The sequence below is a fragment of the Pongo abelii genome, chromosome 5 (assembly GCF_028885655.2).
Source record: "Pongo abelii isolate AG06213 chromosome 5, NHGRI_mPonAbe1-v2.0_pri, whole genome shotgun sequence".
Taxonomy (NCBI): domain Eukaryota; kingdom Metazoa; phylum Chordata; class Mammalia; order Primates; family Hominidae; genus Pongo; species Pongo abelii.
Genome location: NC_071990.2, coordinates 93,634,768 through 93,652,292, shown reverse-complemented (window position 1 = coordinate 93,652,292; position 17,525 = coordinate 93,634,768). Strand labels below are relative to the sequence as shown.

Here is a 17,525-nt window from a genome sequence, read left to right as displayed (position 1 = left end):
AAATTTAGAAGAATGTATAACTAGAATAACCAATACAGAGAAGTGCTTAAAGGAGCTGATGGAGCTGAAAACCAAGGCTCGAGAATTACTTGAAGAATGCAGAAGCCTCAGGAGCCGATGCGATCACATGGAAGAAAGGGTATCAGCCCTGGAAGATGAAATGAATGAAATGAAGTGAGAAGGGAAGTTTAGAGAAAAAAGAATAAAAAGAAATGAGCAAAGCCTCCAAGAAATGTGGGACTATGTGAAAAGACCAAATCTACGTCTGATTGGTGTACCTGAAAGTGACGGGCAGAATGGAAACAAGTTGGAAAACACTCTGCAGGATATAATCCAGGAGAACTTCCCCAATCCAGCAAGGCAGGCCAACATTCAGATTCAGGAAATACAGAGAATGCCACAAAGATACTCCTCGAGAAGAGCAACTCCAAGACACATAATTGTCAGATACACCAAAGTTGAAATGAAGGAAAAAATGTTAAGGGCAGCCAGAGAGAAAGGTCGGGTTACCATCAAAGGGAAGCCCATCAGACTAACAGCAGATCTCTCGGCAGAAACCCTACAAGCCAGAAGAGAGTGGGGGTCAATATTCAACATTCTTAAAGAAAAGAATTTTCAACCCAGAATTTCATATCCTGCCAAACTAAGCTTCATAAGTGAAGGAGAAATAAAATACTTTACAGACAAGCAAATGCTGAGAGATTTTGTCACCACCAGGCCTGCCCTAAAAGAGCCCCTGAAGGAAGCACTAAACATGGAAAGGCACAACCGGTACCAGCCACTGCAAAATCATACTGAAATGTAAAGACCATCGAGACTAGGAAGAGACTGCATCAACTAACGAGCAAAATAACCAGCTAACATCATAATGACAGGATCAGATTCACACATAACAATATTAACTTTAAATGTAAATGGACTAAATGCTCCAATTAAAAGACACAGACTGGCAAATTGGATAAAGACTCAAGACCCATCAGTGTGCTGTATTCAGGAAACCAATCTCATGTGCAGAGACACACATAGGCTCAGAATAAAAGGATGGAGGAAGATCTACCAAGCAAATGGAAAACAAAAAAGGCAGGGGCTGCAATCCTAGTCTCTGATAAAACAGACTTTAAACCAACAAAGATCAAAAGAGACAAAGAAGGCCATTACATAATGGTAAAGGGATTAATTCAACAAGAAGAGCTAACTATCCTAAATATATATGCACCCAATACAGGAGCACCCAGATTCATAAAGCAAGTCCTGAGTGACCTACAAAGAGACTTAGACTCCCACACATTAATAATGGGACACTTTAACACCCCACTGTCAACATTAGACAGATCAACAAGACAGAAAGTCAACAAGGATACCCAGGAATTGAACTCAGCTCTGCACCAAGCAGACCTAATAGACATCTACAGAACTCTCCACCCCAAATCAACAGAATATACATTTTTTTCAGCACCACACCACACCTATACCAAAATTGACCATATCCTTGGAAGTAAAGCTCTCCTCAATAAATGTAAAAGAACAGAAATTATAACAAACTATCTCTCAGATCACAGTGCAATCAAGCTAGAACTCAGGATTAAGAATCTCACTCAAAACCGCTCAACTACATGGAAACTGAACAACCTGCTCCTAAATGACTACTGGGTACATAACGAAATGAAGGCAGAAATAAAGATGTTCTTTGAAACCAATGAGAACCAAGACACAACATACCAGAATCTCTGGGATGCATTCAAAGCAGTGTGTAGAGGGAAATTTATAGCCCTAAATGCCCACAAGAGAAAGCAGGAAAGTTCCAAAATTGACACCCTAACATCACAATTAAAAGAACTAGAAAAGCAAGAGCAAACACATTCAAAAGCTAGCAGAAGGCAAGAAATAACTCAAATCAGAGCAGAACTGAAGGAAATAGAGACACAAAAAACCCTTCAAAAAATTAATGAATCCAGGAGCTGGTTTTTTGAAAGGATCAACAAAATTGATAGACCACTAGCAAGATTAATAAAGAAAAAAAGAGAGAAGAATCAAATAGATGCAATAAAAAATGATAAAGGGGATATCACCACCAATCCCACAGAAATACAAACTACCATCAGAGAATATTACAAACACCTCTATGCAAATAAACTAGAAAATCTAGAAGAAATGGATAAATTCCTCAACACATACACCCTCCCAAGACTAAACCAGGAAGAAGTTGAATCTCTGAATAGACCAATAACAGTATCTGAAATTGTGGCAATAATCAATAGCTTACCAACCAAAAAAAGTCCAGGACCAGATGGGTTCACAGCCGAATTCTACCAGAGGTACAAGGAGGAGCTGGTACCATTCCTTCTGAAACTATTCCAATCAATAGAAAAAGAGGGAATCCTCTCTAACTCATTTGATGAGGCCAGCATCATCCTGATACCAAAGCCTGGCAGAGACACAACAAAAAAAGAGAATTTTAGACCAATATCCTTGATGAACATTGATGCAAAAATCCTCAATAAAATACTGGCAAACAGAATCCAGCAGCACATCAAACAGCTTATCCACCATGATCAAGTGGGCTTCTTCCCTGGGATGCAAGTCTGGTTCAATATACACAAATCAATAAATGTAATCCAGCATATAAACAGAACCAAAGACAAAAACCACATGATTATCTCAATAGATGCAGAAAAGGCCTTTGACAAAATTCAACAACCCTTCATGCTAAAAACTCTCAATAAATTAGGTATTGATGGGATGTATCTCGTAATAATAAGAGCTATTTATGACAAACCCACAGCCAATATCATACTGAATGGGCAAAAACTGGAAGCATTCCCTTTGAAAACTGGCACAAGACAGGGATGCCCTCTCTCACCACTTCTATTCAACATAGTGTTGGAAGTTCTGGCCAGGGCAATTAGGCAAGAGAAGGAAATCAAGGGTATTCAATTAGGAAAAGAGGAAGTCAAATTGTCCCTGTTTGCAGATGACATGATAGTATATCTAGAAAACCCCATTGTCTCAGCCCAAAATCTCCTTAAGCTGATAAGCAACTTCAGCAAAGTCTCAGGATACAAAATCAATGTACAAAAATCACAAGCATTCTTATACATCAATAACAGACAAACAGAGAGCCAAATCATGAGTGAACTCCCATTCACAATTGCTTCAAAGAGAATAAAATACCCAGGAATCCAACTTACTAGGGATGTGAAGGACCTCTTCAAGGAGAACTACAAACCACTGCTCAATGAAATAAAAGAGGATACAAACAAATGGAAGAACATTCCATGCTCATGGGTAGGAAGAATCAATATCATGAAAATGGCCATCCTTCCCAAGGTAATTTACAGATTCAATGCCATCCCCATCAAGTTACCAATGACTTTCTTCAGGGAATTGGAAAAAACTACTTTAAAGTTCATATGGAACCAAAAAAGAGCCCGCATTGCCAAGTCAATCCTAAGCCAAAAGAACAAAGCTGGAGGCATCACACTACCTGACTTCAAACTATACTACAAGGCTACAGTAACCAAAACAGCATGGTACTGGTACCAAAACAGAGATATAGATTAATGGAACAGAACAGAGCCATCAGAAATAATGCCACATATCTACAAGTATCTGATCTTTGACAAACCTGAGAAAAACAAGAAATGGGGAAAGGATTCCCTATTTAATAAATGGTGCTGGGAAAACTGGCTAGCCATATGTAGAAAGCTGAAACTGGATCCCTTCCTTACACCTTATACAAAAATCAATTCAAGATGGATTAAAGACTTAAATGTTAGACCTAAAACCATAAAAACCCTAGAAGAAAACCTAGGCATTACCATTCAGGACATAGGCATGGGCAAGGACTTCATGTCTAAAACACCAAAAGCAATGGCAACAAAAGCCAAAATTGACAAATGGGATCTAATTAAACTAAAGAGCTTCTGCACAGCAAAGGAAACTACCATCAGAGTGAACAGGCAACCTACAAAATGGGAGAAAATTTTCGCAACCTACTCATCTGACAAAGGGCTGATATTCAGAATCTACAATGAACTCCAACAGATTTACAAGAAAAAAACAAACAACCCCATCAAAAAGTGGGCGAAGGACATGAACAGACACTTCTCAAAAGAAGACATTTATGCAGCCAAAAAACACATGAAAAAATGCTTACCATCACTGGCCATCAGAGAAATGCAAATCAAAACCACAATGAGATACCATCTCACACCAGTTAGAATGGCAATCATTAAAAAGTCAGGAACAACAGGTGCTGGAGAGGATGTGGAGAAATAGGAACACTTTTACACTGTTGGTGGGACTGTAAACTAGTTCAACCCTTGTGGAAGTCAGTGTGGCGATTCCTCAGGGATCTAGAACTAGAAATTCCATTTGACCCAGCCATCCCATTACTGGGTATATATCCAAAGGTTTATAAATCATGCTGCTATAAAGACACATGCACACGTATGTTTATTGCAGCATTATTCACAATAGCAAAGACTTGGAACCAACCCAAATGTCCAACAATGATAGACTGGATTAAGAAAATGTGGCACATATACACCATGGAATACTATGCAGCCATCAAAAATGATGAGTTCATGTCCTTTGTAGGGACATGGATGAAATTGGAAATCATCATTCTCAGTAAACTATCGCAAGAACAAAAAACCAAACACCGCATATTCTCACTCATAGGTGGGAATTGAACAATGAGAACACATGGACACAGGAAGGGGGACATCACACTTTGGGGACTGTTGTGGGGTGAGGGGAGTGGGGAGGGATAGCATTGGGAGATATACCTAATGCTAGATGACGAGTTGGTGGGTACAGCGCACCAGCATGGCACATGTATACATATGTAACTTACCTGCATGTTGCGCACATGTACCATAGAGCCTAAAGTATAATAATAATAATAATAATAATAATAATAATAATAAAGAAAAAAAAGAAATTAAAAAAAAAGGAATATACCACATGGTAGAATATGGAGCAACCTTAAAGTGGGGGTGGGGTATATTGCATTCCATCAAATCTGCGATAACTTCATCTTTAAGATACATCATTATTTTATTTATTTTATTTTTTTGAGACAGGGTCTCACTCTGTCACCCAGGCTGGAGTGCGGTGGCACCATCTTGGCTCACTGCAACCTCCACCTCTTGGATTCAAGTGATTCTCCTGTCTCAGCCTCCCGAGTAGCTCAGATTGCAGTTGAGCGCCTCCATGCCGGGCTAATTTTTGTATTTTTAGTAGAGACGGGGTTTCACCATATTGGCCAGACTGGTCTGGAACCCTGGGCTCAAGTGATCCACTCACTTCAGCCTCCCAAAGTGCTGGGATTACTGTCAGCCACTGCGCCGGGACAAGATACATCACTATTTTATGACAGTAAGAAAATGCTATCAATTAAATGACACAAGCTTTCTTATTCCCTAGAATTTTTATTTTCTACTAACTAGCTCTTTAAACATAGGCATATTTTTATTATATATCGCTCTTGTGCATACATGAAAAGATATATAAGCATAATAAATTGGTTAATATGTTCCTGAAAAAAAAAAAAAAAAACACCTCTCACAGACAAACCCATAAATCATTGGTTGGGGCTTACAGGCTGATACCCCAAAATATGGTGCTTTGACATACTGAAGAAAACGTCAAGTGTTCTCTGACTTCCTCATCTCCTGCCATCTGTGAAACTGAAGTTTCTTTATCTGCCTAAGATCCAGACCAACCAAGGAGAATAATTGTTTTTTGTTCCCCTCCCCGTATGACCAAGATTGTAACTACACCTGAAGAGACACTTTCACCAGATAATGTCTCTGTTACCCGATCCATTCATTCTCCCTAGTAAGCCCCTCAACAGAATTCCTTTTCTCCTTCCTCCCCACAAAACCTGTGGTGCCAGGATGATATATAAGCTTCTGACCTCTGTTGGGGGTGGGGGAATTATCACTTTGTGATACTCCCCATGTACACATTAAATAATTTGTATGCCTTTTCTCTGCCTTTTGTGTGTTGATTTTTTAGTGAATCTTCAAAGGTTGAAGAGGAAGTTTTCTCTTGACACCTACAAATATTTAACCAGATATTTGGCCTGGTCAAGTTGACACACAAAATCAACCATTACACAGAATAATCATTGTCTCTTCCACCCAAAATCTCCCAGGTCCAGGAGTAAAAGTAGCTCTACAAATAGTAATTACAGTGTCATGGGATAGAACTGCAACAGAAATCCTGAACAAAGATGAAACATACATGGATTTGACCATTCAGGGCTCAGAATATACACAGTGCAGGAAGGAACAGCAGCATTCATGGATTTAGTGAATTCATCTTATCAAGGACCTTATAGATGCCAACACATTTTGGAAACAAAATAGTGCAATAGCTATTGCAAGCTTTCAGATTCATGGAAGTTAATTAAGGCTTTGCATAGACAAAGTCATAGGGCAATTAAAAAAAAGTAGGGTATTTAAAAAAACTTGAGTAGACCAACATTCTTGGAGTACTGAGTGAATGCATGGGAAAGGACCAAGAGTCTAGAAAATTTGGTTAGGACATGATGTAACTGAGTGCTGAGCTATGGTGTTTGCTGGCTTAATCCTGAAGGAAATGGGAAGAGTTCTGATGATTTTAACAGACAATATTGTTGCTGTATCTCTCGTCATTTGAAAGCAGGAGCTTATCTTCATGGCTTGGGCAGAAGCCCCTAGGTAACCAACTGTAAGGAACATCCGAGCCTCTGGCATTTGCTCTGAACTATTGGCTCACTTGCCCACTAAACCCATGATTATACTTCTATGGCCTTCAGATTAACTGTCATGGTAGCCTGGGTACTGAGAGCTTTACCCAGCCCTCCTCTCTACACAGCTTCTTGTCCTGGTTTACTGATGTTGGCACATTTGCTCAGATCACTATATAGTCCCATGCTTTGAGTGGCTTCTGCAAAGCAAGCACTTTCTCCCAGTCTCAGATTTGTAAAACTCTGACTGTCTGAGCCAGTCTCAATAGCTTTTTAGGAAAGAACATCAGCCATTTATTCAGAGGTCCTAATACTCAGGACCCTCTGCCCATTACTCGGTGCTGGGAAAATGGATGAAATGACATCCACTTCTAGTGGTCTACACTAGGCAAGATAATTGAATCATTGAATAAGAACACAAAGCCATATATTAAGTAGTTTTTACAGCTCAACAAAAGTGAGGACAGAATTAATAAGTTCATATTTGCACATACCCTGGGAGGAACACAGAGCTTGTATCAGTGCTGCTTTGACCTCTTCTGAGAGTCAAGGGAAATTTCAGAATAATGTGGGGAGGGTAGGTGGTGGTGATAACCTCTTTCCCTCCTTCAGGTTAGGATTTTTCCAGGCTGAGCTGATAGAAGAGAGATATTTATAATGTGACTCAGGTTTAGAAAAGAGACTCCATTTAAGTAATGCTCAAAGATAAACAGGCAGGAAATTAAACTGACAATGTGAAATGGCCAATCTTCCACCATTTTCTTTTCATTCTTCTTTAGATGTTTTTCCTGGGCCCAGACTACCTTTCTGCACCATCAGTAATAAAGTATAGGTCAGAGGGGCTGCGATTGAAGAGGAGGTGCGGCTTTTAGTGTTCAAAAGAGATTAAAGGAGGTATGTACATATGGAGGCATGAGAAAGAAAGCCTAGTAGGACCTTTGCCACACAGGGATTGAAGCTGTGGGTTCCTCAGGGTATATGTAAGGGGTGTCCTCCTAATGTTTACATTATCCTGAAATGAGACCTGAGTTTACATTATTCATGGCTCTGTGTTTGTCTGTGAGTGTATGAGCACTGGTGGGGATAGAAACGAACCACCTGCCTCATCACTAATTATTACAAATGTCTTCATGGTTGGTATCAGATAAGATTATCCTAAATCCCATTTTGTCCATGGTAGTTCTGTTTATATGTGTTGTCCCAGTGTGTTTAGTAGCATGCCATCGTTCTCAAAAGTGTCACAATAGGCTGATAAATTATAAGATCACCTTAGTATTAGGGAATAATCAGAAAGCCTCATACAGAATCAATGACTGGCTGCCAGTGAAGGTAGATACTTTCTCAGTCTTTAGTCACTCTTCCCATCCAGATAAGTGGTGTTGAGCCAGTTTCTCAAGTTGTTCTTTGCCTTCTGTTTATCAGGGAACTCAGAGTAGGTAGTCACCTTCCTCTTACAAACAGCTAGTCTACCTGGACATAGCATTTGGGTATAGTATTATTCTCCACCACTCCAGGGAAACATATTTTACAACCAGAAGAAGGGGCCACATTATTTGTCTTTGTGTCACCAGGGTCTGGCCCTGACAGCCAAAAAAGCATGCAATATTTATGGGATATTCCGTGATCTCATTATGCCATCAGGAGACTGGTGCTGTGGCCCCAAATGCTAAAATGTGCCATGGAATCTGTCTCCTTATTTAGTAGCTGGGATGAAGGCTTGAGCATCTCAAGCTCAAATTCAGGAACAACTGAACAGAAATGTGGGTGAGAATTGAGAGCAAGAAACAGGCTTGTTCAATAAATCAGAGAAGGGACGAATTCATCCAAGTCAGAAAGGGAGAGTCTCCTGTCAAAGGAAAATTGCACTGGACAGAGTTAAGAGGCAAGGAAGACTTTATTCAAGACTATTGTGATAGGGGTCAAGTCTGTTGCAATCTGAGAAAGAAAGTGAGCTCAACTCTGCTAAAACAAAAGGCAAGAGAACTTTTGAATGCTGGGGTGAGCTAAAGGAAAAAGTACCTGGAAGAACTTAGTGGGGAGGTTGGCTGATGTGATATGGCCATTTTGCTTGCTAATTGGTGCTTATCAAAGTTAGGATCCTACTCTCCAAGATAGGGAGATAGGGGCACTGTTTCTCTTAATGACTGCATTTCAAAGGGATGGCTTCTAGGTCCTTGAGAAAGACCTTTCTGGCTTATAGATTTACATCTCAAAGAGGCAGAGAAAAAATTTTCCATTTTAAATACTCAAAGAAAAGGGAAAAAATTAGTTAAGTGGAGGGTAACAGTAAGGCAATCGTGGTTATGCCTCCACTCTCTGAAAAAATGCATCTCTGTTTAAGACTACAGGATCAGAGGTGATGAACCCCAAAGTTTAAGGTGCAGATGGCCAAAGGGACCATGAAGCTCTGAGACTGGACAGTCCAGAGAAGAAGAGAGCTTCTGGGCACATGCCTCTGCTTTAGAAATGACTTCGATTCATATTCTTCCATGAGCAAAGAAGCAACCTGATAAGTCATGTAGAAAGAGTTGAAAAGGCTGTAGAAGAGATGGGCTGTGTGAGTAGCAGTGCATGGGTGGCAGTGAATGCTTGGTAATGACAAAGAAGCTGGTCAATTTTAGTCAAGTTAGAACCCTCAAAAGAGATAAGCTTATCATCCTTGCTTCTTTACAAATTCTACAAACCCTAAAAACTTTTTTCCTTTTCCAGGAGCAGCAGCATCAGTAGCAGTTGGGTTTGCTCCCACTCCAGGCATGCTGAATCAGAAATTTTTAGGTTGAGGTCCAGCAATGTGTTTTAACAAGCCCTCCAGGTGATGCTGATGCACTCTCATGTGTGAAACACTACATACCTAGATGACGAGTTTAACGATGAGGTCTATTTTTTACTGCGTTTGATATATTTTTGAAAATTGATTATGGGAAAAGTATTAGAAGAACTCATTTAGGCCTGGAGCTGCTGTTAGAACTGATTGTTATGTATGGAAACTCCAGCAGAGCAGCCTTTGAAAAACAGATTGATAACAATTAACTCTAAGCACCAGTGATTAACCTTAAGTAGCCTAGGCTGCTCCCTGAGGAACCACAATTTACTGAGAGCCTAAGAAGTTGTAACTATTCAGCATGTAGATTGGTCCAAGCACAAACATTTTTCTATTTCTAAGATTCTATTGTTGTGGCTTCTGTCACTTGCTGTTACTTTTTCTTAGTATGAGTACAAAGTTGAGAGGAAGGATGCAGGAAAATAAACAATACTGAATCCCTACTAAGTGTTGAGCAGTTCATATACTTATCTTATTTAAATGATGAGGTAACTGACTCTCAGATTGGTTCAGTAATGAACCCAGATGAACAAGGACAGATGTAAAGCATTGCCTAACTTCTAAGCTCATGCTAAATCATGGAGGATATAATAGAATTAAAACCCTCTCCACCCTACAACAAAATAATAATTCCATTGTAGCAGGACAAGCCGCAGACAAAACCCCTCAGACACCGAGTTAAAGAAGGAAGGGCTTTATTTGGCTGAAAGCTTCAGCAAGACTCACAACTCCAACAACCGAGCTCCCTCAGTAAGCAATTCCTGTCCATTTTAAGGGCTCACAATTCCAAGGGAGTCTGTGTGAGAGGGTCGTGATCGATTGAACAAGCAAGGGGTACATGACTGGGGGCTGCATGCACTGGTAATTAGAATGGAACAGAACAAGACAGGGATCTTCACAGTGCTTTACTTATACAAATAACTGATTAGGTCAGGGGTCAATCTTTAATTACCAGGCCCAGGGTGTGTCGCCAGACTGTCTGCTTGTGGATTTAATTTCTGCCTTTTAGTTTTTACTTCTTCTTTCTTTGGAGGTGGAAATTGGGCATAAGAAAATATGAGGGGGGGTCTCCTCCCTTATTTCCACCCCACTTTGAGAATCTCACTCAATAGTAGGAGTTCTCACTTTCATTCTTGCTACCCATGTCTTCTTGCAAGACAGACTGATAGTGATTCATATAGTACACTTGTGTTGAAGCATTTTGGTGAACTAAGGTAGGGATGAATCTTTTTATCATTTGAAGAAGTTCAGGTAGCAAACAAGGGAGCAGTAAGCAGGTTCTTATTACTATAACTCCTATTAGAAGAGTTTTAAATCCTAGCACTGGGAACCATTTTCTAAACATGGCCCCAGGATCAAATCCATGCCACACTTGCATGGGCACATGTGCCAGTTTTGTCATATCTCTAACTATGTCTTCAACTACTTGCCCTTGATCATCAATGTGTAGACAGCAATTAGTAAGGTTAAATTTCCCACAGACTCCTCCTCCAGCTGCTAGCAAGTAGTCAAGAGCCAATCTATTTTGATAGATAGCATTTCTCATCTGAATTTCTTGCCAGGCCAGAATAGTCAAGGCTCTGCCAGTTTTATTAGTGATTATTTCTAAGACAGCTTGTAACCATATGATTCAGTTGATCATGTAAATGGGGGTCTGGTATCCCCACGAGTGGTCTTATGCCCAAGTAGCAGGCCCATAATATTGTATGATTCTCTCAGGGGGCCATTCATCATCTTCCCAATTTCCTATAGCTATGCTTCTCTTTTTGCAAGAAGCATAGACAGGGCAGCTCAGGAGTTCACCTGTCTCTATAGGCAGCAGGAAGAAAGATGGTTTAATAGTGCCAATAACAAAACTACCTGCCCACTGGTTGGGTAATTTGGCATAAGCTCTATGCCCACATATCCAGTATAATCCAGTGGGGGCTGTCCAGTCCTGGTGGGACTCCAGGTGGGTCCACATGGTTTGCAACTTTGGGAATTTACTAAATGGAATCCTCTCTGTGTGAGTTGAACTCCACCAAGTGACTGCTTTTGTGGTACCATTATACAGTTTCTGTCCCAGACAACTAAGTCATCCTACAGGGTGAGTGACTTCTTTTCCTTCTCTAGCTATACAATATTGTCCAATAATTGAGGTTTTTAGGACCCAGAAATTATCAGGGTGATTCTTTTGAGCTGGGAATTCATCAGGAACTGGGTCTCTAGGTACTAATTCTCGGACTTCCCATGGCCATTGATATCCCATTACAGTTCCTCCACATACATAACATGAAGTGACATTGAGAGACTGGGCTACATGCTTGGCTAATTGCAGAAACAAATTTCTTGTTTTTCCTGGAATTTCTGGTACTGGCACATTTAGTTCATCATAGAAAGTTTGAAACACTGGCTCAGGAGAGCGTTTGTAAACTTCTCCTTGAATTAAGATATTTACTCGAGGATCCAGTCTGGCCCCATCAATTCCTAAGGTCACACGCTTCCCTTTTTTCCAGTGAAGATCAAGGGGATTGGTTATTACTAGCTCTAAGGGGCTACATTGTCCCTTGGTACAGGAAGGGCCATTTTTTCCTTTCTGAATGTGGACTGGATCCTTTTCATTTTTTACCCAAGTGGCCCAAATGACACAAGACAAGTATCCACATTCATTTCCACACTGTCCTAATTCATGACAAATGTACTTATTTTTGGTCATATGGCCTTTTTCCCAACTAAAAGAGCCACATCCCCTTCCTAACTTATTGCTATTAATGACAGCACAGGCATCAAATTTCAAGGTTATGCATTTGAGCATCCCTTTTTCTTCTGTTCTGGCTAATACTTTACTTGTATCATTTATGAGTCCCCACCAGTCTTCAGTCTTTAATCTTATTTCAAAAACTGTGGACATGGGAGGCTCAGAGGGGTCATAACACACATCTGGTCAGTCATTTCCTGAGCTACATACATTGTACTGAGTGTCATTACATAAATATGTTCCTTTTAAAGTTACTAGGCTTTCATAGTAACTATAGGACAGAAAGATTGTTTTAACTTGTTGCCCTACCTCGGTAACCTGATGTGTACACTGAGAGCAGTCCTCCATGCAGGGAAAACCAGTGGATGTTTTTACTATACAAGTCCAAATTATAAGGAAAATGAGTCCCATGATGATCCTCCTCATGCTTCAGCCATGCATAGACCAGTAAGCTTCTGGGTGTGACTGGAACAGGGCTTGTCGTCCTCCTCAGAGTCACTTTGCAGGGGTTGTCCGGGGTTGGTTTTGCCCCCCAGGTTTCAGCAGCTGCAGGTTTCACACAGCTGTGGTGGATCCAGGCTGGGATTACTTCTACCTTTACAGCTGTGGGTGTGGTCAGGATGACAGTCTGAGGTCCTTTCCACCGTGGCCGCAAAGGATCTACGTTCTAGTCCTTGATCCATGTGTGATCACCTGGAGAGAAAGGGTGAACTGGGGAGAATAAGCTCATGGGACACCTCTCATTTACCCAAGTTGAGAATTTTTGTGTAATTTTTCCTAAAGCCTGTAGCTGTTGCTGTAATTCAATTTCACCTAACTCTCAGGGAGTGCCTGGAAGCCCCCATAGTATAGGAGGAGGCCTATGATACAGTATTTCATAAGGGGAGTATCCTGTTTTCTTAGAAGGAGTGCATCTAATTTTAAACAATACCATAGGAAGGGCTGGTATCCACTTTAATCCTGTTTCCTGACATACATTCCCTAAACTATTTTTGATAGTCCAATTCATTGGCTCCATCTTTCTGGGACTCTGAGATCAATAGGCGGCATGTAGCTTCCAAGTGATTCCTAATGCCTTTGCTGTCTTCTGTACCAAGTCAGCCACTAACACTGGCCAGTTATCTGAGCCAATTCATAAGGGCATCCCAAACCTAGGCGTAAGATCTTGGAGAAGCCCACGGGTTACCTCATAGGCCATTTCAGTTCATGTTGAATAAGACTCCACTCACCCAGAGTAGGTATACGAAGAACCAGCAAATACTTGTTACCTCCACATTTTGGCATTTCTGTGAAATCCACCTGAAGATCCTCAAAAGGAGCCGCTCCACAAGCTTGTATGCTGGGTGGAACAGTGAGGCCTTGCCTCGCATTATGCTGTCACCAAGTAATGCACCATTGTGCTACTGCTTTGGCAAGGGCTGGCAAGTGTGAGATGTAAAAGTACCAGCCTAACAATTTGTCAAGTAAGTCTTGACCTAGATGAGTGTTTTCGTGCATGGCCAATATGATTGTTGCTCCCAGCAACTGCAGCACAGCTACTCTCCCATCTGGCAGTCTGATCCATCCTCCTTTTATTGCTTGCCCCCCTTCTGTGTGGAAGAAGTCTTTTTCTTCCTTAGAATAGGTAGGTACCAGGTCAGGTGTTTGAGGGAGTAAGGAGGCTGCTACCGAAGCCTGGTAAGCGGTAGATGCTGCTTTTCGAGCTTCTGAATCAGCTTGAGAGTTTCCTAAGACCACTGAGGTGGAGGCTCACTGGTGTCCCCTGCAGTGTACGACTGCCACCTGAGGTTTCCACACTGCCTCTAGTCATTGTAGAATTTCTTGTTGATATTTTATGTCCTTCCCCCGAGAGTTTAACAGGCCCTTTTCCTTATATAATGCTCCATGCACTTGGAGGGTTAGAAAGGCATATCGAGAGTCAGTGTAGATGTTTACAGTCTTACCTTCACTGAGTTCTAGAGCCCAAGTTAAAGCAATGAGCTCAGCCTTCTGGGGTGAAGTGCCCTGTGGCAACAGTTTGGTTTCAATGACAGCATCCGAAGTTACCACCGCATATCCTGCACATCTTTCTCCTTGTGGGTTGGTGAAGCTGCTCCCGTCCACGTATAACTCCCAGTCTACTGATGCCCATGGCTGGTTCTGAAGGTCAGGTCTGCTAGAATAAACTGAGTCCAACACCTCTACACAGTTATGCTTGACCAGGCTCTCTGATACTGAGAGCAGGGTGGCGGGATTTAAGATGTTACAGACTTCAACGGTTATGTGGGGATTTTCACATAGCAAGCTTTGTTACTTGGTTAATCTAGCATTTGTTAGCCAATGATGTCCTTTGGTATTCATCAAAGTTACCACAGCATGGGGGGCCTTTATATTCAGGTTTTACCCAATGGTTAGTTTATCTGCTTCTTGTGCTAACAGGGCCATTGCCATCAAGGCTCTCAGACATGGAGGCCAGCCTTTGGAAACCCCATCTAGTTGTTTTGAGAGATAGGCCACTGGCCTTGGCCAGGGCCCCATAGTCTGGGTTAAAATTCCAACTGCCATTTTTTTCTCTTTCTGACACTTACAGTGAAAATGGCTTTGTCAAATCTGTTATTCCTAGGACTGGGGCCAACATAAGTTTTTCTTTGAACTTACAAAAGGCTTGCTGTTGTAGAGGCCCCCATTCAAAAGGCTCCCGGTCACCCCCCTTTGTAACCCCGTACAAAAGTTTGGCTAGCACTGCAAAGTCTGGAATCCATAATCTGCAAAACCCCACAGCTCCTAGGAATTCCCTTACTTGCCTTCTGGTTTTAGGTTCCAATAGGCTGCAGATGACCTGCTTTCTTTTTGACCCCAGGCTGCGCATCCCTTTCTGAATAGTGAATCCCGGGTAGCGTACCTGCTGTCTGTAGATCTGAGATTTCTTCTTTGACAGCTTATACCCACAGTCCTCCAGGTGCTGAAGCATGGCGTCCATCCCTTTTGCTGGCCTGATTGCCATGAAGTGTCCCAGCAGAAGGTCGTCCACGTACCGAAGCAAGATGCAGCCTAGGTCTTTAGCAGGAAACTTTTGCAGGTCTCGACCCAGGGCCTCCCCGAAGATAGTAGGGGAGTTCTTGAACCCTTGGGAAAGCCGAGTCCAAGTGTACTGAGTAGTGACACTTGACTCTGGATCTTCCCACTGAAAGGCAAACAGCTTCAGCTCTCAGGAGCTATTCTGATGCTAAAGAAGGCATCTTTTAAGTCCAGACATGTAAACCAGCTGTCCTCAGCTGGCAACAGCCCTAGCAACATGTAAGGGTTAGGAACTGTTGGGTATAGAGTCACTGTAGCTTGGTTGACCAAGCGCAAGTCCTGTACTGGTTGGTAGTCTTTGGTCCCTGGCTTAGGGACAGGCAGGAAGGGGGTGTATCATGGAGACTGGCAAGGAACTATAATTCCATAGGCTTTCAAGTGCCTGAGATGAACCTGGATTCCTCTGAGAGCTTCCCTGCAAACCAGAAGGCTTAACTTCTATGAGTACGAGGGCTTGGTTGACCACCAATCCTGGAGGGTTATCGTTTACCCATACTCGAGGCCATCGCTTAGCTAGAGCTGGTTTTATCTTTTGGCCTGGCTCCGTTAGAAAAAGTCTCCATTCTTCTTCCCAGGGGACCATAAGGGCCATGATAACTCCTGTTCCTGGTAACTTTAGCTGTAAAGAGCCCTGTTTTGTAAAGGAAATGGTGGCTCTCAGCTTGCTAAGCAAGTCTCTTCCCAGCAAGGGCAAGGGACAGTCAGGCATGTACAAGAATGGGTGAACTATTTCATGCCCCCCCCTCCCCCACCGAGCAGGTCCATGGTAGACAGAAAGCCTGCTTAGTGGAAACTCCTGTTGCTCTGATTATATCAATGGTTTTCTTGGATAAGGGGGTGACCAGGGTGGTCACTACTGAATGTTCAGCACCAAAAACTTAATGTCCTTGCCCCCAGTTGTAATCCTAACCGTGGGCTCCTTGGAGGAGCTTGAGCCCAGTCCCCTTCAGTCCAATAGCCCTTCAGCCAGATTGAACAAAGCTCCCTCATCTTTATCTGAGGTCTTTTGTTCCAAATCATCTTCCTTTTCCTTCAGTTGGGGACACTTATCTTTCCAATGTCCTATTTCCTTACAGTAGGCGCATTGGTGACGTTGCAAGCATGGGCGATTAGACCGGGTATTCTTCCCGGAACTCCCCTTTCCCTCTCCTTTTGGGGGAATTCCCCTAATGGCCATAGTCAGTAAGTTGGCATTTCACCTGGCCTGGTGTTCACCTTCCTTACAGCTTTCTCTGCGGCTTGTTGTATCTCTATTCACAAACACTTGATTGGCTATTTCCAGTAACTGTGAGTTATTCATACCCACAAACCCAGCCTGTTTCTGCAGTTTTCTCCTGATATCTTCCATGCTTTGACTAACTAAGGCCATGTTAATCATTCACTGATTTTCAGGGCTGTCTGGATCAAAAGGAGCTTACATACAGTAAGCCTCACACAGTCTTTCATAGAATTGTGCTGGACTCTGCTCTTTTCCTTGGATGACCTCAGAAAACTTATTTACATTTGTAGCATTTGGGCCCCTTTCTTTAGACCTTCTATTTATGCCTCATGGTACTGTCTTAGCCTCTCCATGTCTGGTCCCTCATTCGGGTCCCACTGGGGATATGTTCCTGGCAGCTGAATTCTTATATATTCTTGGGGGTTTTGGTAATTGGCTGGGACGTGCTCCCCTAGCCACTTAGTTGCTGCCCGGAGCACCCTTCACCTTTCATCTGTATTAAAGAGGTACATGAGCAGCTGGTGGCAATCAGCCCAAGTAGGATTATGAGTCTGTATAATAGTTTGGAGCTAGTCAATTAAAGCTTGAGGCTTTTCGGTGTAAGATGGAGTATTATTTTTCCAATTGAGGAGGTCATCAGAGGTGAAAGGTTGATACACAAAGGCATGCCTTTCTACCATGTGTCTGTCCTCATCTACCCCAGTATATCACTGCTGTCTCAGGGGCATTTGGATTCCAGTCTTGGGCTGTAAGCAAGCTGCCAAGGGAGGAGTTTCTCCCACAGCTTCATTTCCTCTCTTGTCTACTCTGGGTGGTCTAGGACTGTGGCTATCTGGTGGAGGTGGAGGTGCTATGGGCTCAGGAGTGGGAAGCCTTTCCTCTCAATAAGGGGGGTGGGTACTGCTGGTACCAATTCCTGCCACGATTCTTTTCATGTTGGGTCAGACAGGAC

General features: G+C 42.2%; 1 protein-coding gene across 1 annotated transcript; it reads right to left on the bottom strand.

Annotated features, from left to right (window-relative positions):
- Window positions 1-10,240: 10,240 nt before the first annotated feature.
- Window positions 10,241-13,651, bottom strand: LOC129059780 (endogenous retrovirus group 3 member 1 Env polyprotein-like). The gene is made up of 2 exons (XM_054557063.2): window positions 13,527-13,651; window positions 10,241-12,990 (listed from the first exon to the last, which is right to left on the bottom strand). The coding sequence occupies exon 2, from the start codon at window positions 12,448-12,450 to the stop codon at window positions 11,635-11,637; it is 816 nt and encodes a 271-aa protein (XP_054413038.1). The 5' UTR covers window positions 12,451-12,990; window positions 13,527-13,651; the 3' UTR covers window positions 10,241-11,634.
- Between the last annotated feature and the right edge of the window lie 3,874 nt (window positions 13,652-17,525).

What these genes read in the sequence shown, in the direction of transcription:
- LOC129059780 (XM_054557063.2), bottom strand. Translation starts at nt 12,450, where the DNA reads ATGTCCACAGTTTTTGAAATAAGATTAAAGACTGAAGACTGGTGGGGA.